This window comes from Aquarana catesbeiana, linkage group LG02, assembly GCF_042186555.1.
Source record: "Aquarana catesbeiana isolate 2022-GZ linkage group LG02, ASM4218655v1, whole genome shotgun sequence".
Lineage (NCBI taxonomy): Eukaryota > Metazoa > Chordata > Amphibia > Anura > Ranidae > Aquarana > Aquarana catesbeiana.
The window spans coordinates 95,164,167-95,184,833 of record NC_133325.1 but is presented as its reverse complement, the minus strand read 5'-3'; the positions used below and the strand labels follow the sequence as shown (position 1 = coordinate 95,184,833).

General features: G+C 40.8%; 1 protein-coding gene across 2 annotated transcripts in view; it reads right to left on the bottom strand.

Annotated features, from left to right (window-relative positions):
* Positions 1-598: 598 nt before the first annotated feature.
* The window catches only part of RNASEH2B (ribonuclease H2 subunit B), a 38,624-nt gene continuing 18,555 nt past the window's right edge, over positions 599-20,667 (bottom strand). Inside the window, exons 6-11 of one of the 2 annotated variants that reach the window (XM_073613233.1) lie at positions 20,538-20,602; positions 13,017-13,122; positions 7,589-7,670; positions 6,770-6,812; positions 6,367-6,441; positions 599-866 (exon numbers count right to left, since the gene is read on the bottom strand). In XM_073613233.1, coding sequence (XP_073469334.1) covers positions 759-866; positions 6,367-6,441; positions 6,770-6,812; positions 7,589-7,670; positions 13,017-13,122; positions 20,538-20,602 — 479 coding nt within the window. In that variant the 3' untranslated portion in view covers positions 599-758. The remainder of the gene's footprint in view (positions 867-6,366; positions 6,442-6,769; positions 6,813-7,588; positions 7,671-13,016; positions 13,123-20,537; positions 20,603-20,667) is intronic. The other variant, XM_073613234.1, reaches the window with a different exon arrangement.

The following is a 20,667-nucleotide window of genomic DNA, read 5'->3' as shown; positions in this document are numbered from 1 at the left end:
CTTAGGGTGTCTGCACAATGGAAGTAGGAGCAATAGAGACACCTTTGGAAAACAGAAGCATTTTAAATCTGGGAGAAGGTAGTGTTCGATGCACTAGCAGTTTTAGATGAGATCAAATTAAATCTGAACGCCAGCTAACACGTTTTAAGCAGTTACAGGATTTCATAAATTAACCACTTGCCGACTGGCCACAGTACATTTACTGCAGGCGGCCAGCACAGACAAGCTGGATCATGTACAATTTATGAAGAAATTTGATTTTGTGATCGGATAGGTTTTATAACAGAAAGCTGATATATATATATATATATATATATATATATATATATATATATATATATATATATATATATATATATATATATATATATATATATATATATATATATATATATATATATATATATATATATATATTTATATTTTTTTTTTCCTTCAAAACTTTTGGTCTTTCTTTATGTAATAACATCTAACAATTGGTAAGTTGCAACAGAATATTTTTTGTTTTTCAGGTAATACCGCTTTATACATAATTTACTCTTTTGGCGATTGCTGAAGGAGCATGGTTTACCCAAAAATATAGTTCACTGAAAAGGTGTTTGTTCACTGAAAAGGTATTTACTACAAAAATTCCATTATTACAGCATATAAAATACATGCTCTTTTTCAAAACAAACTGACAGAGAATTCAAAAATACAGTTTATATTTAAATAAAACATCTTTTCTTTCATGTACAGCTGCGTCCCTTCCCACATTTCTATTTTGTGCTCTTCCCTTTTGGACTAAAAAAAGAAGATATGCTTTTCATCCCAGTTTTGTCCACTTTAGCCAGGGATTTTTGGGCTGCAGTCATCTTGCTATTGGCCTACAACAAAAGCAAAAATATTAAATTAACTTAGCATACATTTTACATGCCAAGCATGAATAGGAGACACACACACACAGTACTGAGCAAAAGTTTAAGTGATACTAAGCCTCCATTCACCCTAGAATGCAGTGAAGGAAGCCCGCTATTCTTGCATTCAAATCACACTGCCCTTGCGATTTGTAGTGCAATCTTAACGACATCCCAAACACAGGTTGCAAACGTATTATGTTTGCCTGCACAGGATTGCATGGTATAAAATGACCATGTGATCTGGTTATAGCATGTTCTAAAATTTCTGCATGCATGACTTTGGTGTGGATGCTATGCCATTTGAGCAATTCACTCAAATCGCACTGCACTAAATCACATGTGAACGGTGCAGGAATGCAGTCCATTTCCTGTGCGATTCACAATGTGAACCAAAGCTAAAAAGTTAACACCGATCTTTATCTTCCCCCCAGTCAAAGCACCTCCACCACAGTTAGTAAGCACTCCCATGGCATACATTTAACACTTTGATTGCCCCGTGATGCTAACCCTTTCCCTGCCAGTGTCTTTAGTACCATGACAGTGCATATTTTTTAGCATTGATCACTGTATTAGTGTCACTGGTCCCTAAAAAGTGTCAAAAATTAGGTGTCCAATTTGTTCGCTGCAGTATCGCAGTCCCGCTATAAGTTGCTGATCGCCACCATTACTAGTAAATAAAAATAAAATAATATCCCATAGTTTGTAGACGCTATAACTTTTGTGCAAACCAATCAATATAAGCTTATAGGTATTTTTTTTTTTTTTTTACCAAAAATGTGTCGCAGAATACATATTGGCCTAAATGAATGAAAAAATTAGATTAAAAAAAAAAATAAATAAATAAAATAAAATTATTGGGTATGTTTTATAGCAGGAAGTAAAAAAAAAAAAAAAAATTTTCTAAATTGTCAGTCTTCTTTTGTTTATAGGGCAAAAAATAAAAACCACAGAGGTGATCAACATTTTATTTGGGTACAGCTTCGCATGACCACGCAATTGTCAGTTAAAGCACCTCAGTGCCGTATCGTGAAAAAATGGCCTGGTCATAAAGGGGGTAAACCTTCCAGAGCTGAAGTAGTTAAAAGGAACTCCACAAGTAAGTTGTTCCAAACATCTTGGAGAACTAACCACAGATCTTCTGTGGATGTAGGCAGTCTCAAATTATTATTATTATACACAATTTATATAGCGCCAACAGTTTACGCAGCGCTTTACAATGTAGAGGGGGGACAGCACAATTACAGTACAGTTCAATACAGAAGGGACAGGAGGGCCCTGCTCGTAGAGCTTACATTCTAAAAAGGGAGGGGGTGGTGGTACAAAAGGTAATAGATGCGGGGAATGATCTGATGGGGGTGGCTCGGGGACAGTTGTTAGGTGGGTGTGGGATAGGCTTCCCTGAAGAAGTGAGTTTTCAGGGATTTACTAAAGGTGGACAGGTTAGGGGCTGATTGGACATACCGGGGCAGGGAGTTCAAGAGGATGGGAGAGGCTCTGGAGAAGTCCTCAAGGCAAGCATGGAAGATGTAGCTGGGGGCGATGTTGTGGATGGCATTTTGAATTTTATAAGGTGGGGTAGGGGAAGCCAGTGAAGGGATTGGCAAAGAGGTGCAGCAGTCACGCATCTGTTAGTGAGGTGTATTAGTCTAGCAACAGCATTAATAATAGACTGAAGCGGGATAGCCTGCGTAAGGGTAGGCCATTAAGGAGAGAGTTGCAGTAGTCAAGCGGGAAATAATCAAGGAATGAATAAGTTGCTTTGTGGTGTCATTAGTCAGGAAGGGTCGAATTCTGGAGATGTTGCTGAGGTTAAAGGTTGCAGGATTTAGCCAGCGATTGGATGTGGGGGCTGAAGGAAAGGTCAGAGTCAAGGATTATACCCAGCACCCTGGCATGTGTGGAAGGACCAATGGTTGTGCTGTTGATCTTAAATTGTAAAATCATTGGGGGGGGGCTGGGCCGGGAAGGAGGAAATATAACAAGCTCAGTTTTAGAAAGATTGATTTTCAGAAAGTGGTGCGACATTCATACCGATCTATCAGTCAGTAAGTTTGAGATCCGTGAGGAGATCGAGTGGTAGAGTTGAGGAGTGGAGAGATAGATCTGGGTGTCCTCGGCGTAGAGGTGGTATTGGAAGCCATGGGAGGTTATCAACTGGCCCATGGAAGAGGTATAGAGCGAGAACAGGAGGGGCCCAAGGACGGAGCCTTGTGGTACCCCAACAAAAAGAGGAAGAGGAGCAGAGGAGATGGAGCTGTGACACTGAAAGTGCGCTGAAATAGGTAGGAGGAGAACCAGGATAAAAGCAGAATCACGGAGGCCAAGGGAGTGTAGTTTGCTGAGGAGAAGCAGGTGGTCAACTGTGTCGAAAGCAGTAGAGAGGTCCAAGTATGAGTATGGAGTAATGGCCATTGGTTTTAGCAGTTAGTAGGTCATTTTTGAGTTTTAGTAGGGCAGTTTCAGTGGAATGTTGTGGACGGAAGCCGGACTGTAGGGGGTCGAGAAGGTTGTTGTCCATGAGGTAACGACTCATTCGGTCATGGACAAGGCGCTCGATGAGCTTGGAGGCAAACGGGAGCAAATCCTCTGCCTCTTCATGTATTCCCAGAAAGACTCTATGATGTTGAGATCAGGGCTCTGTTGAGGCCAAACCATCACATTCAGAACTCTTGGTTGTTCTTTACACTGAAAATGGTCCTAATGACATTGGCTGTATCTTTAGGGTCATTGTCCTGCTGCAGAATACATTTGGATACAATCACACTCCTCACTGATGGTATGGCATGATGGATAAGCATCTGTCTGTATTTCTCAGCATTGAGGACACCACTGATCCCAACCAAATCACGGAACTTCCACCATGCTTCACTGTTGCCTGCAGACTCATTGTACCACTCTCCAGCCCTTCGCAAACAAACTACCTCCTGCTGCAGCCAGTCAAAATTTGACTCATCAGTCCAGAGCACCTGCTGCCATTTTCCTGCACCCCAGTTCCTATGTTTTCATGCATAGGTGAGTCGCTTGTTTCATGTCGATGGTATCGTTTTTTGGCCACAATTCTTGCATGAAAACAACAGTCGATGGGTGTACCTGGGTCCCAATGGTTTCCGCCAGTTCTGTGGAAGATGTCCAGCAGTGCCATTAGCAATGTCGAAGTAAAGTAAGCATGATGTGTCTTCATTTGCTACATTAAGTTTCCTTGGCCCACCACTGCGTCTACGGTCCTCAATGTTACCTTCAATGCTGAGAAATACAGGCAGATACTTATCAATCATGCCAAGGGAGGCGTGCGATTGGCCCCAATTCTATTCTGCAGCAGGGTGTTCTATCGAGAAATGTTCTCCTTCAAAAAATGCCTCCAATGGGTCTGCGTATGCACAGTACGCAACATTACTCCAGCTAATATGTTGATCAGCTGGCGTGACGTCAATACGGCGCATGCGCAGATCATCACAGGCAGTATCCGACGATCTGCTAAGCGCAGAGAAAAAAATTAGTCAGATTCTGCCTCACTGTTTTGGGGCGGGTTTTGGCTGTATTGAACGGCATATTTTCTGTCTGTTGCACGTGGCTTAAGTGTGTTAAACTGCGGGTTTTGGCTGTGTCCAAGGGCGGGTTAAAACACACATAAAACCCAGCCTTCAACACACCCACAACCTGCCCCGCAACAGTGAGGCAGAATCTGACAATTCTCCCTCGGCACTTAGCAGATCGCCAGATATTCCCTCCGGCAATCTGCGCATGCGCAGTGTTGTCACGCTAGCCGATCAACATTTCAGCTGGAGTGACGTTGAGTACTGCGCATGCGCAGACCCAATGGAGGCATTTTTCGACTGAAGGCATTTCTTGATAGAACAAGGGCAACGACCCCACACAGGCAATGTCATTAAGAACTATCTTCAGCGTAAAGAAGAACAAGGAGTCCTGGAAAAGATGGTTTGGCCCACACAGAACCTTAATTACGTCATTGAGTCTGTCTGGAAAGATCTTTGGTTAGTTCTCCAAGATGTTTGGAACAACCTACTTGCTAAATTCTTTCAAATACTGTGTGCAAGTGTACCTAGAAGAATGTATGCCTTTTTGTAGCCAAAGGGAATGCACACCAAAATATTGATTTGATTTAGATTTTTATTCTGTTCGCTCACTTTGAATTTTGTAAATTGATAAAAACAAATAAATAATATATTTTTTAAAGCATTCTTACTTTACAGTGTGCGAGGAATAAAAAACAAAAAAAAAAAGGGTTCAAATACCCCATTCCTCCCTAAAACATAAGAGCTTAATGGTTTGGGGAGAGGGCCTTTTTCTGTAGCTGAAAGTTGGCCATTTTATATATTAACAAATAGGGATAAATACCAACTTTTCAAAACAAATAACGGATACTGAGGAAATTATGGGATTTTTAGTCCTAACTTAGCCATAGAAATTTCCCATACATAGGCAAAATTCTGATACAAAACCATTTGGCCTAAAAGCATGAATCCAGATATGCTCAGTACCAATTTATGATACTGGGGTGGACTCAACAGCAACCAGAAAAGATTTTCCATCAGGGCCTCTCTCCTATACCACCCCCCCCCCCCCCAAAAAAACAAAACACCACCACAGCTGGCAGGTCTGCTAGTGCTCACTCACATTCAGCCACTAGACCTCCTGTTTTTTTATGGCAAGCTCACATCCTTAGGCTTAGCTGCTGGCTGCTTTGGACCAGGGGTGTAGTTTTTGTGGGACCTTTCCCAACTGCTATCCCCTGAAACATACATGCTGGTAATGCCTGTCTATACCACCTCTCTGTTCTCTGGGAACTTGGCCAAGAGCCTGCATTTCTGTGCCAGGAGAACATCATATCAAAGAGTGCTCGGATTTCTCCTCCATGTCACTATTCTCTTTTTTCTGTGGGCACCCTTGGATTGTAAAACAGGTTTTCAGCTATCAATGAGAACTGGTATACTGATTGTTATACAACTGATCAAGTTAAAAGTACTTGAGTTACTACGGTTTAAAAGATCATGCAAATCACATGGATTTTAAAGTGCATAGAAGCATAGGGGTCTGGAGGCAGAGCATCAGTAGGAAGGAGGAGAGCTGAATCGCAGAGTCAAGCCACATGAGTTTACAGAAAAAAGTAACTTCAAAAATAAGCCATTAACCAAAAAAAGTTAACTTGCAGCACATGGATAAAAAAATAAAAAAAAAACTCTAAAAAGTGACAAATCTCTAAACTGGAATTGCGCATAAAAAAAAAAAAAAAAAAAGGTAAGATTACTGTGACATAGTCTGCAGATAAACATCACGTCAGCCTTGAAGTAGGGCCTTCTATGCAATAAATATTAAACTGGTGCTCCATATAGCAGAGCTAGGATTATGTATGCATCATACATATAAAGCGGTTATACCCTACACAAGCCGCCATAATCAAAAAATAAAAAAAACTAAATCCATGAACTAGAAAGATTAAAATGCCCACCTTTTTCGTTGAACTGGAGTTAAATTTTGTGTAGTCCTCGTCTGCTTCCACGGGTTTCTCAGACATTTTCCTTTTCTGTAAATTTAGATTGAGGAAGTTCTCAATTTACTGTCCAGTTACCATTTTATGAAAAACTTCCCACTACTTACAGTGTAAAGTAACCTTCAAATTCAAAATTACATGCAAAAAAAAAAAAAAAAAAAAAAAAAAAAAAAAAAACAAAACAAAAAAATAAAAACTCAACCAGTGCTGACCAATTATTGCCTATGAAAGCGTTTCTAAGAGCGTGATAGAATTTTAGTGCCTCACATTAAAAAGGAAGGAGGAAAGGTAGTTAGCTTGATTTTTTGGAAACTACAGAGCACCCCAAGGCAATACACAAACACATTTCTACATCATTTACCTTTGCAGGAGGTTCAGGAGTTGGATCGGAGATATCTGGAAGGCTGTATGGTAAAATAAAGAATTGTCAAATATGACATTTTATCTTTTAGAACAAATCACAACCCTTTCCCCAAACCATGGCAAAATTATGCAATTTCTACAGGAAAAAGGAAAGCAAATTACACTAGTTAGCCATTTCTAATGGTTCCCAAAAGGACTTAGACATTTCAGTATGTAGTTCTACAGAACTAGAATAGTATTTTTTTTTTTTTTTTTTTAAAGTGCATATATCTCCTATCTACTGTATAATGAGGCCATTTTACTAAAGGAGTCAAGAACTGAAGTAGGCCTTCAAGAAATTTATTGTGTGAATAGGCCTCAGAATGTCACAGACTGCTCTGCTCATCCCCCCTTTACTTGTTTAACTCTTCTCTGAGCTATCCACAAAGCCTGAAGACAGAATATATGCAGACTGCTGTATGGGTCATGGCTTTCCAGCATAAAAACCCCCATATATTCTCCTTTCTAGCAAACCCTCTCCAACTCTTCCTCCATTGCAGGTGCCCAAAATACCCAGCACTACCGGGGATGGAGAAGCAAGTGATGTCACTGATCCCTTGGTTTGCGGATATCAGTCATATTTCAGTACTGGCTGCGGAAGAGACAGGGGCATCAAGGAAGCACAGGTAAAGTGAGTAGAAGGATGTCTGGAGCAAACCTAGGAAGAGATACTACCACTTTGGTCTTTACTATATGAAGATTGCTAACCCTGTTCTAGCACTAAATAACTAACATGTTTTAGATTATTAAAATGTATAAAGTAGGGTGTAAATCTTACTTTAGATACTGGGACAGCTCAGCGCGGAGTTCTTCTGGTATATATTCGGATATGAAGCCATGAGCATACCGGAGGTAGTCCTCTGTCCAAAAAAAAAAAAAAAAAAAAAAAAAAAAAGGCAGGTTTAAGAGGTTGAAAAACAATGTCCACATTTATTACAGTGCCTGGATATTCTGGAGTGTTTAAAACACTTCTTTAGAGTAAATCATTCACACTACAATCTTACCATACAATCTCTATACAAGTAACTTTACATTTATCAAAGTCATGTACTATGAGGACCTACCTGTTTAATCAGACAGGCACTAGAAACTTGTTGGTAAAGTTAAAGGAGACTGTACAATGTGAGTGTAATCTGTGCAGTGTGCTTCAGGTTATAACACATGTACAGCATTTTGATTCAATAAAATTTTAGGTCTATCCCTATGCTCAGATGATATGGCAGATGTGCAATATAGTACATGACAACCAGCAATAAAAGAGAGATTATATTAGCACAGATCAGCATTCCCGATGGAGGAAGGGCCACTTCAAAATAATACCCAGAGTTCAGATGCATAGATCAGCAAGAAAGAGGCAAGTTTCCCCTATACATTAGTGCCAACTGACACTGGTTACCTACCCGGCTCTTCACCACTGGCTGTCAGTGGTGTCTGCATCAGAACTTGCAAGCTCTTGGAGGGGATGATAAGGGACTATATACAAGATTTTAGTAATGAGAACGGTATCATTAGCAGTAATCAGCATGGATTCATGAAGAATCGTTCTTGCCAAACCAATCTATTAACCTTCTACGAGGAGGTGAGCTGCCATCTAGATAAAGGAAGGCCCGTAGACGTGGTGTATCTGGATTTTGCAAAGGAATTTGACACAGTTCCCCATAAAAGTTTACTGTACAAAATAAGATCTGTCGGCATGGACCACAGGGTGAGCACATGGATTAAAAACTGGCTACAAGGGACAATCCAGAGGGTGGTGATAAATGGGGAGTACTCAGAATGGTCCAGTGTGGAAATCGGATTCCCCCAAGGTTCTGTCCTGGGAGCAATCAGATTTAATTTATTCATAAATGCCATGGAGGATGGGATAAACAGCTCAATCTCAGTATTTGTGGACGATGCTAAGCAGGGCAATAAATTTCTCTGCAGGATGTGGAAACCTTGCAAGATGATCTGAACAAATTAATGGGGTGGGCAACTACATGGCAAATGAGGTTTAATGTAAAAAATGTAAAATAATGCATTTTGATGGCAAAAACATGAATGCAATCTACTCACTAGGGGGAGAACCTCTGGGGGAATCTAGGATGGAAAAGGACCTGGAGGCAACGCTCTATTCTGGCCGAGGGCAGAACGGAAAGAGTCGCCGCCGGCTTGTGCTACACTGTTAGTGTACCGCCAGTCTTATGGGGCATACTGGGCTGAGAGGCAAATTAGTCTAGCGCCCCCATAAAGTGGCCACACTGCTTCTGGTATGCGGGCAGCCGGCATTCCGCAACTGTGGGGGGCATCGCCGCTTCTAATTTTGACTGTCCTATCCTTGACCACAAACCTTCCTCAATGTGTTTTCTGCTGCACCATTGGCATGGTTATATCTTAGTCCTCTCCATAAAATTATCAGAAATTTGTGCTTAAAGTACAACTATAGGCAACACTTTTTTTTTTTCATTTTGGATAGAGTAAGGGAGGGTTATAGCCACTGTCAGTTTATTTTTTTACCATCCCTGTCCCATTGCAGAGATTTCCCTTCACTTTCTGCCCCATAGCCAAACAGGAAGTGAGAGGGAAACTATGCAAATTAAGAGACTCCATTGCCGCCCCCCCCCCCCCCCCCCTCAGAACTAGTGTCCCAACTCGAACATTTCAGGGCAGGTCTTAACCACTTCCCGACCGGCGCGCGCCGATGTACATTGGCAGAATGGCACGGCTGGGCAAATGGACTTACAGGTACATCCATTTGAATTCCCCTAGTAAAAAAAAAAAAAATTATTAATAAAAATGCCATAAAACTATCCCCTATTTTGTAAACGCTATAACTTTTACGCAAACCAATCAATAAACGCTTATTGCGATTTTTTTTTACCAAACATATGTAGAAGAATACGATCAGCCTAAAGTGACGAAAAAAAATGTTTTTGGGGGATATTATAGCAAAATGTAAAAAATAATGCTTTTTTTTTTTTTGAAAAAAAAAAAAAAAAAAAAAAAAATCGCAGAGGTGATCAAATACCACCAAAAGAAAGCTCTATTTGTGGGGAAAAAAAGGACATCAATTTTGTTTGAGAGCTACGTCGCACGACCGCGCAATTGTCAGTTAAAGCGACGCTGCCGAATTACAAAAAGTGCTCTGGTCAGGAAGGGGGTAAAATCTTCCGGAGCTGAAGCGGTTAGAAAGCAACAAAACTGATAAAAAGGGTCTGGAGGATATTAGTTATGAGGAAAGGTTGCGAGCACTGAACTTATTCTCTCTGGAGAAGAGACGCTTGAGAGGGGATATGATTTCAATGTACAAATAACATACTGGTGACCCCACAATAGGGATAAAACTTTTCCACGAAAGGGAATTTAACCTGAATGATCACACCATACAGGGATATACAATGTAATGCTGACATATAATCACACACATAGGTTGGACTTGTGTCTTTTTTCAACCTCACCAACTATGTAACTACAGTATGTAGCCACCATCAGGCAGAACACTGATCTGCAGGGGCAGACATGCACAGATGGGAGTTTTACATCAAAAACACCATCAGCCATGCTGCTGAGATCACAATTGTTTCCTCAGCAAGAAGGCAGACTTGTTACCTTCAGCTGCCAAGTCCCAAAGACAATATGCCAATACTGAGTAAGTGAGAATGGGGATAAACCAAGCTTTTTTTTTTTTTTTTTTTTTTTACACTTACCAAGTCTGAGTTTTATTACAAATATGGAATATTCCAGTTTTAGCAGCCTAAAACAGCAGGCTCTGTGTCAGGGTAGGGATCATTCAGGATCCTTACAATCAGCTGAAGAACCAAGCGTGTGGGCAGTCTGTCTGGCTCCATGTACAAAAACCATGGAATCACAGAAAATAGGCATTTTTTTTTTTTTTTTTTTAAAGTGAACAACTTTTGCTTTCCAATCAGCAAGGTAACCCACTTATAACACAATGGGGTTGATTTACTAAAGGCAAATCCACTTTGCACTGCAAGTGCACTTGGAAGTGCAGTCACTGTAGATCTGAGGGGAAGATCTGAAATGAGGGGAAGCTCTGCTGATTTTATCATCCAATCATGTACAAGCAAAAATGCTGTTTTTTTAATTTTCCTTGCATTTCCCCCTCAGATCTACAGCGACTGCACTTCCAAGTGCACTTGTAGTGCAAAGTGGATTTGCCTTTAGTAAATAAACCCCAATGACCCTTTTCCATTCAGCTCATTGGAGGCTTCTCCCAAATAAGTCTGACCTGAGTGAAAGCTCTCTCGTGTCAAATCTATGCACGTAAAAAACAACAAAATTAATGAAGAAGCAGCAAAAAAATTATGAAAGTCACATAAAAGTTTGAAGGTAAACACTGCAACAGTAAATCAAAAATGCTTGTAGTGCCGCTCTAAGCAAAAAAGGAAGATATTTATGGTCATGCTGGTTCTCAGCCTGAGGCCATCTCCCACACGTTAACAACACAGACTGGACTGGGAGAGTGGCGATTTTTCTAAGCATACTACAAAAGGAGCGCAGTTAGTTCTGCACTCCTGTGACCCGTTTTCAGCCGACAACGAGCTATATACAGACTTGGGGAAGATCCCAAATTTACAGTCGGAATCCACCCACATGCCTGAGCCAGCCGAACCCGCCTCCTGCAGTTCTCAATCTGGAGTCGGCAGGGTACCCATGCTGCATTCACCTAGGGGAGTGCAATTTTGTTTTTTCCCCCCAGGAATCCCATACTTCACTTTTTAAAAAAACGAAAGCCTCCCGTTAAAAAATAAGCTGCAGCACTTAATTATAAGTGAATCTGCAGATAAAGTTCTCTCTTAATCCCCTGCAAAGTCCCACAAATACTTGAACCTGCCAATAAATACATTTAATGCCGATTCCAGTGATGGGGTGGCAATGATGCTTCACTACTCTTGAATTCAGAGGAGAATTGTCACTCTTTAAAGCTTGGGATGAGAAAAGATTTCTGGGGTGTGATGACCAGCATGGTCACCTAGTCACACCTAGTCCTGCCAACTGCTTTCTGGATTGACAGCACTGTCTCTGTGGCTTAAACCCTCCCACTGTGAAGTGCGGTGTCTGGGAAGGGAGTGAAGGAGACACAAACGAAGGAGAATATGGCTCTGTCTGGGAAGGTAAATTAACTGGATCACACAACTGGATTTGGTACAGGTTTTAAAAAAGGAGTCTTTAGTTGTACTTTAAAATCACCAATTGGCATTTTGCAATGCAAACTCATGAGGGAAGAGCACCCAATTTGGGCTCAAGCACCCCTTCCCTCAATAACTTACTGGCTCTGGTCATTCCTCCAACTACAACTTCATAATGTGAGATTTTGTATCCAACCTTTCTTCAGAGAAAGTAGAGAGACTCCTGTATTTAAAGTTTACACCAATCTAGGCTTCTTAAGAGTAAGCTCTGTATTTTAATTGAACAGAGTAAAGCAGTCTATTCATTAATAATTTTAAAATGCAAAACCTCAAGAGAAAGCGTGCCAAGGAAATAAAACACATTTCCTGTGAATTCTCCAGAGTTGAATGCTTCCTAAATCTGCTTTAATGCTAGACATATGCGGGACATGCTGAAATATATAGCATACACCGCTTCTGCTCCCAGCATGCTGCAGCAATCTGCCAGATGAGAAAATGTTCAACTCAAACATGACCTTAAATTTCTAAAGAGGGTGTATAACAAAGGTGTGTCAATGGTACATGAACTCCGAGTTCTTTAGAGCTTGAAAGTAGAAATTGTTGAATAACCGTTTTCTTTTAAACATATTTTAACAGAAAGCTACTACAAAATGTATTTTATTTTGCAGAAATTAAAGGGATACTAAAGGCTTATCTTTTTTAGTTTAAAAATAACAAACATGTAATACTTACCTGCTCTGTGTAGTGGTTTTGCACAGAGCAGCCCTGATCCTCCTCCTCTCGGGTCCCTCTTCGGCGCTCCTGAACCCTCCCGCCCCCACAGCTAAAGCTAGCTGTACACAGGATTTCAACAAACATCTTCTACCATGTTGAAAATTTGCTTGACAGGCGATATAGGTTATGGTCATTAGGAAACAACTCTATTTTCTACCAGCTCAGTGAGGACCCCTCTGTTTACAGTGTAAACAAAAAAAAAATAAAAAACACATGGGAATGCAGCTGTCAGAGTAATCTCTCTCTCTCTCTCATATATATAGATAGATAGATATCTATATATATTAAAATCGGTGTTTTTACCTTCTTTTACATCAGATTCCTGCTTGATCCGAATAAAGCTGGCAGATTGAACTCCTCCACCCACACACACATCATTGTTCTTTAAAACTTTGACAGTCTGGTCAACCTATAAAAGACATGCAAGCAACATTTTAACAGTAAGAATATCCAGGGGTTTATTTAAAATGGCTCTCTAGTTAAAAAATAAATACATACATAAATAAATAAATAAATAAATAAAAACTTCATGGGAAAGTTTTTCACTCAAGGCTCATCTGTGGCAACGTTTATGGCAGTAAAAGCTGCCATAGATGAGCCTTGAGTGAAACAATTTCCCATGGAGTGGTGAGGATTGAAATACTTACTATACAATTACTTACTATACTGACCCCGGTTTAAGAATGCGCATTGGACCTAAGGGCATTTGTAAACCCGTGACAGGAATTGCAGTGTATTCGGAGCACGACTGCACGGGAAGTTATTGCAACATTTTGTATGGACATAGACGCAAATATATGGTGAACTGATAATATTTATTGAAGGACTGATTTTATTATATTTTTAATGTGCTTCATTTAAATAGCTGGTATATTACAAAGAAAATACACTATGTGATTGCTTTTCATCAGTGCCTCAAAGGCAGACTTCTAGTATAAGGGTTTAAAAAAATATATATAACATAATAATATTATATATGCACAGTAATGATGAAATGCTTAGGGCCTTGTGACGTCACATCCACTTGGTGGAACGTACCAAGTGGCGCTTCTGTACATTCTGCAATTGTTATGCAAGTGCATTGAATTATTTATGGTTTTTCCTATGGTGCTTTCACTATGAGAGGCTCGTCTCATTCCACCTGATATGTCCACTAAATAAATTTGGCAAGTGATTACCTGGAGTGGTAAATAAAGGAGGATGGACATCCTGGAAGATGGATACTGGGTACTTACCTACCAGGTGACATCTTGGGCATTTTTTGACTTTTGTCAATTCAAGGAGTGAATATTCTCTGGTTAATGTGTGGCATGCATTTGACCAACCGGGATGGTGTGGAGGCAAGGAGTTGGATCACAAATACACTGATGTAATTTTTAATGCAGCGGTACTGTTCACACAAATTCACTGGAGCATGGTTAAGAATTCGCACATATTAGACTGACGATTTATGTTTTTATGGACTTTATTTCAAAGAGTTTTGTATTTGTTTTGAGCATATAGCACTGTGCCTGTACTGGGCTTTATATGATCACAGTTCAGGGCACTGTATTGGTGTCCTGTGGCCAGTGTTAATTTTGGTCTTAGGATTAAAATGGCATTTTAGTTTTAGTCCCATTTTAGTCTTCTGCAATTGTTTTAGTTTTAGTCATATTTAGTCGACTAAATCTCCAGTACATTTTAGTCGAGTAAATGTCCTACGTTTTAGTGGACTACAATCTCCAGTACATTTCAGCAATTGCAACTTAGTTTTAGTCATAGTTTGACCAGGTTCTATTAAGATGCATGGAAAATGTGAACAGGCTGGGAAGACTACCCTCACGCTAGGAAAACACTACTGTTAAAGTTGTTTTCCCTGCCTGGCAGGCAACTATCTGCAGATCATAGGAACATGCATGCTTGATGGGTAGCACCATATATTGCCTGGTTCACACACAATGAGATTATCAAAACGAATAATCGTCCGTTTTTTGTTTTGCATGCTAGACTCATATAGAAAATTAAGAGTTTACTAAAAGGTGATAAATTCTCGTACGATAGAATCAAAATTCTGAAGTGATGTAATGTGTTGTAGTGTATGTGTATTAGAGCTGCACAATTAATCGTTAATGTAAGGATAAGACTTAATCCAGGGCCAACTTTAGGCCTTATTCGGGGTTTCTCCTTAACCTTGATTTTAGCAGAGATGTTGTTTTTACATCAGAGTATCTCATGCTAGCTTTTGCAAGTTTTTCAGAAGTGCTAAGTGCAGAATGCGCCTGCGGTTAGAGCTGATATTTAGCAGTTACATGTCCAGAACATATAGTGTGTATTAGGGACATTGGTCTGAGGTCAAGTAGATAAGTTGAGTATTCTTAGGAATATGACGCTGAGTCTGTCTCTAGGCAGAAAAGGCATAAATATGTTTCATATTAGTATCGATTGTATAACCTCTGTCATTTTTGTCATTTGTTTGTGATTGGTTACCCAAGGGGCCTTCCCCCTTGTACAGCTCTGATTGTGTTTTGCTTATATTCTGTGAAGCCAGAAATAAAAACTTTTGTATTCTTGATAATCCACACGCTGTGCATGGTGTCTTGATTACCTGACCGGTGAGAGAGTTTTTCCATTGACCACTAGAAGTCCAGCTCGAGCACAGGAAGAGGGGCGCACCTAAGAGTTAAAAGATCGCAATCTCAATTCAACCCCCCCTCACAATCTTAACCTGACATTTCCTCTATTCTATGTGACAAGTGCAGAGCCACTCGGAGCTGTCAAAAAATAAAAAGAAAACTGACAATGTTTATCAACATTCCTCAGCACTGGGAGATAAAGAGATACATTGTATCGCTCATATCCTTTAGATCAAAGGAATGAACCTGTGTGTTAGGGTCCTTTCACACTGGGGCGGTTTGCAGGCGCTATTGCGCTAATAATAGCGTCTGCAAACCGATCCGAAAGTGCCGCTGCTTTAATTCCAGTGTGAAAGCCCTGAGGGCTTTCACACTGAAGCAATGCACTGGCAGGACGGTAAAAAAAGTCCTGCCAGCAGCATCTGCAGAGCGGTGAAGGAGCGGAGTGTATACCGCTCCTGCCCATTGAAATCATTGCATACCGACGGTAAAGCGCCGATTACAATAGCGGAGCTTTACCGCCGACAACGCACCCGCCCCAGTGTGAAGAGACCTTAAATAAGGTAAGTTTAACCACTTAAAGCGGAGTTCCAGTCAGAAAACAAATTATTCAGCAGCATTTAATACAAGGAACAACTTTTGGGAAAAAAAAAAAAAAAACCCCGTTTTGATGGCAACGTCAGAAGTGTACGGCCGGTGCATGCTGGTCGCTCAGCTGCACCAGAGCCCGGAAGATAGTGCTTGTGGGCTTCACATGCCCACAAGCACTATTGAAACTGCCCGCAAAGAGGAATATAAATTATATTCCTCTACGAAAATCAGCAATCGAGGGCAGATTCAGCTCAGAAATGTGAGTGCTCTAAATAAGCCTGATTAACAAAAGATATGGATCCTAAAATAAATAAAAAAATAAAAATACATTTAAAACAGTGGGAACTCCGCTTTAAAAGACCAAACCTTTTTCTGAAATGTATTGTTTACAAGCTAAAATCTGAATTTTCTGCTAGAAAATTACTTAGAACCCCAAACACATATATTTTAGCAGAGACCCTAGAGAATAAAATGGCGGTTGTTGCAATATATGTCACACTACATTTGCGTAGTGGTCTTTCAAATGCAATTTTTGGGGGGAAATAATTCTCAATTAACAAAAAAACAAAAAGTTACTCAGTAAATCAGTAAAGTTAGCCCAATTTTTTATACAACGTGAAAGATGTTGCGCCGTGAGAATAGTGATCTTTATTCTAAGCAAAAAAAAAAAATTGTGATGCTCATTTTAGCCAGAATCGCGCCATTCTAATGTGTATTGTATTTTCGAATGACAACTGTATTATTAATATTATACAGGATTTATATAGCGCCAGTTTATGCAGCGCTTTACAACTTGAGGGTAGACAGTACAAATACAATACACTTTAATACAGTAGGAATCAGAGGGCCCTGCTCGTTAGAGCTTACAATCTAAGATGGAAGGTCAAGAGATACAAGAGGTAATAAATGTGGGGATGTGCTGATGGAGAAGATAAATGTACAGTTGTTAAGTGGGGGCCAGATAGGCTTCTCTGAAGAGATGAGCTTTCAGGGATCGTCTGAAAGTGGATAAAGTAGGAGAAAATCAGATTGGGGTAGAGCGTTCCAGGAGGGTGGCAGAGGCTCTGGAGAAGTCCTGAAGGGATGAGATGACAAGGGAGTTTGAGAGCAGGAGGTCTTGGGAGGAGTGAAGAGAATGATTAGGTTGGTATATTAAGACTAGGTTAGTGATGTAGCTGGGGGCCAGGTCATGGATGGTTTTGTAAGTTATAGTCAGTATCTTGAATTTAAATTTATTGGTTGAGTAGCAGACAATGGAGGGATTGGCAGAGGGGTATAGCAGATGCTGAGCGGTTTGCGAGGTGGATGAGCCTGGTAGCAGCGTTCATGATGGACTGAAATGGGGATAGCAGAGTAGAGGTAAGCCAATGAGGAGGGAGTTGCAGCAGTCGAGGCGGGAGATGACCAGGGAGTGGATTAGAAGCTTTGTGGCGACATTGGTTAGGAAGGGGCATATCTTGGAGATGTTGCAGAGGTTGAGGCAGCAAATTTTGGATAGCGATAGGAAGTGGGGCCGAAAGGTTAGTTCAGAGTCCAGGATTACACCTAGGATCTTGGCGTGGGGGGACAAGTTGATAGTTGAGCCATTGATATTGACAGAGAAATCAGGGGAAGTGGCACCTGAGGGAGGAAATATTGGTTTTGGATAGGCTGTGTTTGAGGAAATGATGTGACATCCAGGCTGATATGTCTGTTAGTAAGTTGGTGATGCCTGAGGAGACAGATGGAGAGAGCTGGGGGTAGAGAGATAGATTTGGGTGTCATCAGCATAGAGATGATATTGAAAGCCATGGGAGGCAATCAACTAACCCAAGGAGGTGTTGTAGAAAAGGAAAGGTCCAAGAACCTTGGGGGACCCCAACGAAGAAAGTAAGAGGAGAGGAGGAAGTAGAGATGTAAGTGACACTGAAGGAGCGGTGGGATAGGTAGGATAAGAACCAGTGAAGAGTACAGTCACGGAGACCAAAAGAGTGGAGTTTATTGAGGAGGAGGGGGTGGTCCACTGTGTCAAAGGCAGCAGAGATATCCAGTAGTACAGAATAGTGTTTCCTGGCTTTAGCCATTGGTAGATCATTTGAGAGTTCAAGGAGAGCAGTTTCCGTGGAGTGTTGAGGGCAAAATCTGAACTGAAGGGGATCAAGAAGTTTGTTCATGGTCAGGTGATCGCTCAGTTGGTTGTAGACCAGTCTTTCAAGAAGTTTGGAGGAGAAGGCGAGTAAGGAGATGAGACATAGGTTGTTAAGATTGGTGGGGTCCAGTGAGGTCTTTTTAAGTATGGGGGTGATTAGCGCATGTTTTAGAGATGTTGGGAAGTGCCACAAGAGAGGGAGAGGTTGAAAATGTGAGTTAGAGAGTGTAGAATCGAGTCAGAGGGTGAACATAGCATTTGTGAAGGAGCAGGATCCAGAGGGCAGGTGGTTAGGTGAGCGTTAGATAAAAGTTTAGCAACCTTAATAATACTAGCAGGTTTGAATGAGGGAAGTAATGATTGTATCTGTGGACATGGGGTGTTGCGTGGGGGAGGTTTCTGCGTGATGGAGATCTCCTTATGAATTGTATCAATTTTATTTTTGAAGTGACTGCGGATCTCCTGCGCAGTGAGTGCGTTAGAGGGTGGAGGCAGTGAAGGACAGAGTAGAGAGTTGAAGGTAGAGAAGAGTTGACGTGGACTGGATGAAAAGGTGTTAACGAGTGTGATAAAGTAGGTCTGTTTGGCAGTGTGGAGGCAGGAATAGTATTTTAGGAGGGCAGATTTATATTGTGTCAAGTCTTCCTGGAACTTAGTCTTGTGCCACAGATGCTCCAGAGCGAGGCTACGTTTTCTGAGACTTCTGGTGTCGTCTGTTTGCCAGGGTTATAGCAGTCGGGGCCTAATTCTACGTGTAGTGAGGGGGCAAGCTTGTCTAGAGAGGAAGACAGTGAGCTGTTGTAGATGAAAGTGGCTAGGTTGGGGCAGGACAGGGGTGAGATTTTGTCATAGAGGTGATCAGTAGCAGAGTAGAGAAGAGTTAAGGTGGCGAAGAGTTGAGGTGGTGAACTGTACTGATTAAAACGAATATCGTACACGAGAAATTTTTGTCCGCTCGGATAATGTCAGATGAACAGACGTGATCGGCTCTCAAAAGCTGTGTACTAACAATTGGATTATGGTAGTATCGCTTCAAAAGCGGGATTTTTAGTACAATCTAAACGTGTGTACGGGCCTTTTATCAGTGACTGTGGGAAGAAACAAAAAATTACCAGCACATTCCACCATTCTAATAATTTTATTACGTTCTAATAATGCCAGCACCAAAATTAGCAATGAGATTTAGGCACTTGAAATAGCCTACATTTTGCCATTGCTGCATACAAATAGTTCTAATACAAATTTAATCTAGTAGGCTCTAATTGGTGAAAAAATTGCTCCAAAGACTGAAAAATGACAATAGTAGAGGAATTTAGACTACAGCTGACTTATCACTATTTACAGATTTTAGCACTTTTTTCTTTAACGTACGACAAATGGAATTATACTGCCAAACATTAATGTTAATTAATTAGAGCTACAAGGATACAGGAAGAACGACACTTCAGGTAAGCCTATGCATTAATGTCTGCAGCAGTAGATGGTTTCCTGGCTGCACCAACAACATCTGCCCATTCAGCAGCTTCCCTCCAACCGGAAAAGATACTCTAGAGCACATATGTCAAACACAAAGCCTGTGGGCCCAATGCGGCCCACCCAGACCATTTCATGTAGCCCACGCACCTTTCCTGCAGCTGCGACACCCCCTAGTCTCCACCCCACCTTGTCTCAGCAGAGGACAGAACTCCTTTTACAGATCCTGGGCCTCTCTGTACAGCCACAGCACCCCCTCGTCTCCATCTGCTTTGCTCGATCCTGGTCTCAGCATTTAGCAGACTTTTGCAATTAACTCCACCCCTCCTTCAGACCCTGTACTTTCTGATTCCAAGCTCCATCCCCAGCAGCACAAAGTAAGGGGGGTGCACTGTGATGTAAGGAAGGGTGGGGGACTCTTTACTTGTGATGGTGAGGGTAGAGAGTAGATACATTTATATAGTCTTACAGATATATCCAGCCTATTGAGGCAACCATAATGCTGATGTGGCCCACGACGAAATGGGAGTTTGACATCCCTGCTCTAGAATGAATGTCACTGATAAAGTGTTTCTTGGCATTTAGAATAGGGGTCACTCTCTGAACTGCTGTAAGCTCAAGTTGAAGTTGTATACCCACTGTTCAACAAAAAAAGTGCAAACCTTAATAAACGGCAACCTACTGAAAACAAGCTGTCGATATTCAATAACTTAATATTGAAAAAGGGGTTGCACACAGTATCTTTACAAAACACCTTTCGCAATTTAAGACATTTCACCATGTTCCTCAAAAGAAGTAAACTCAATGATTAAAGCAGAACTTAAATCTCTCTACTGACATTGACTATTTTTAATCCCTATGCTGCTAGCATTAGTAAACAGATAGGAGAGTATATTATATATAGCGTATATTATATAGTATGGTCGAAAATGCTAGGGAGAAGTAATCTAACCAACATTAAACTGCACTCATGATTATAGTAAAATGTGAACGGTACAAAAAATAAAATAAAATTATCACCTTTTTCTTAAGCCATGCTAAAGTTTTTTCTTTGCTGTATTTATAAAACTTCTTGCTGCCAATTTCTAGAAAAAAAAAAGAATGCAAAGACAAAAGGTTAATTCTGAATTATGGCTCATACATACAGAGC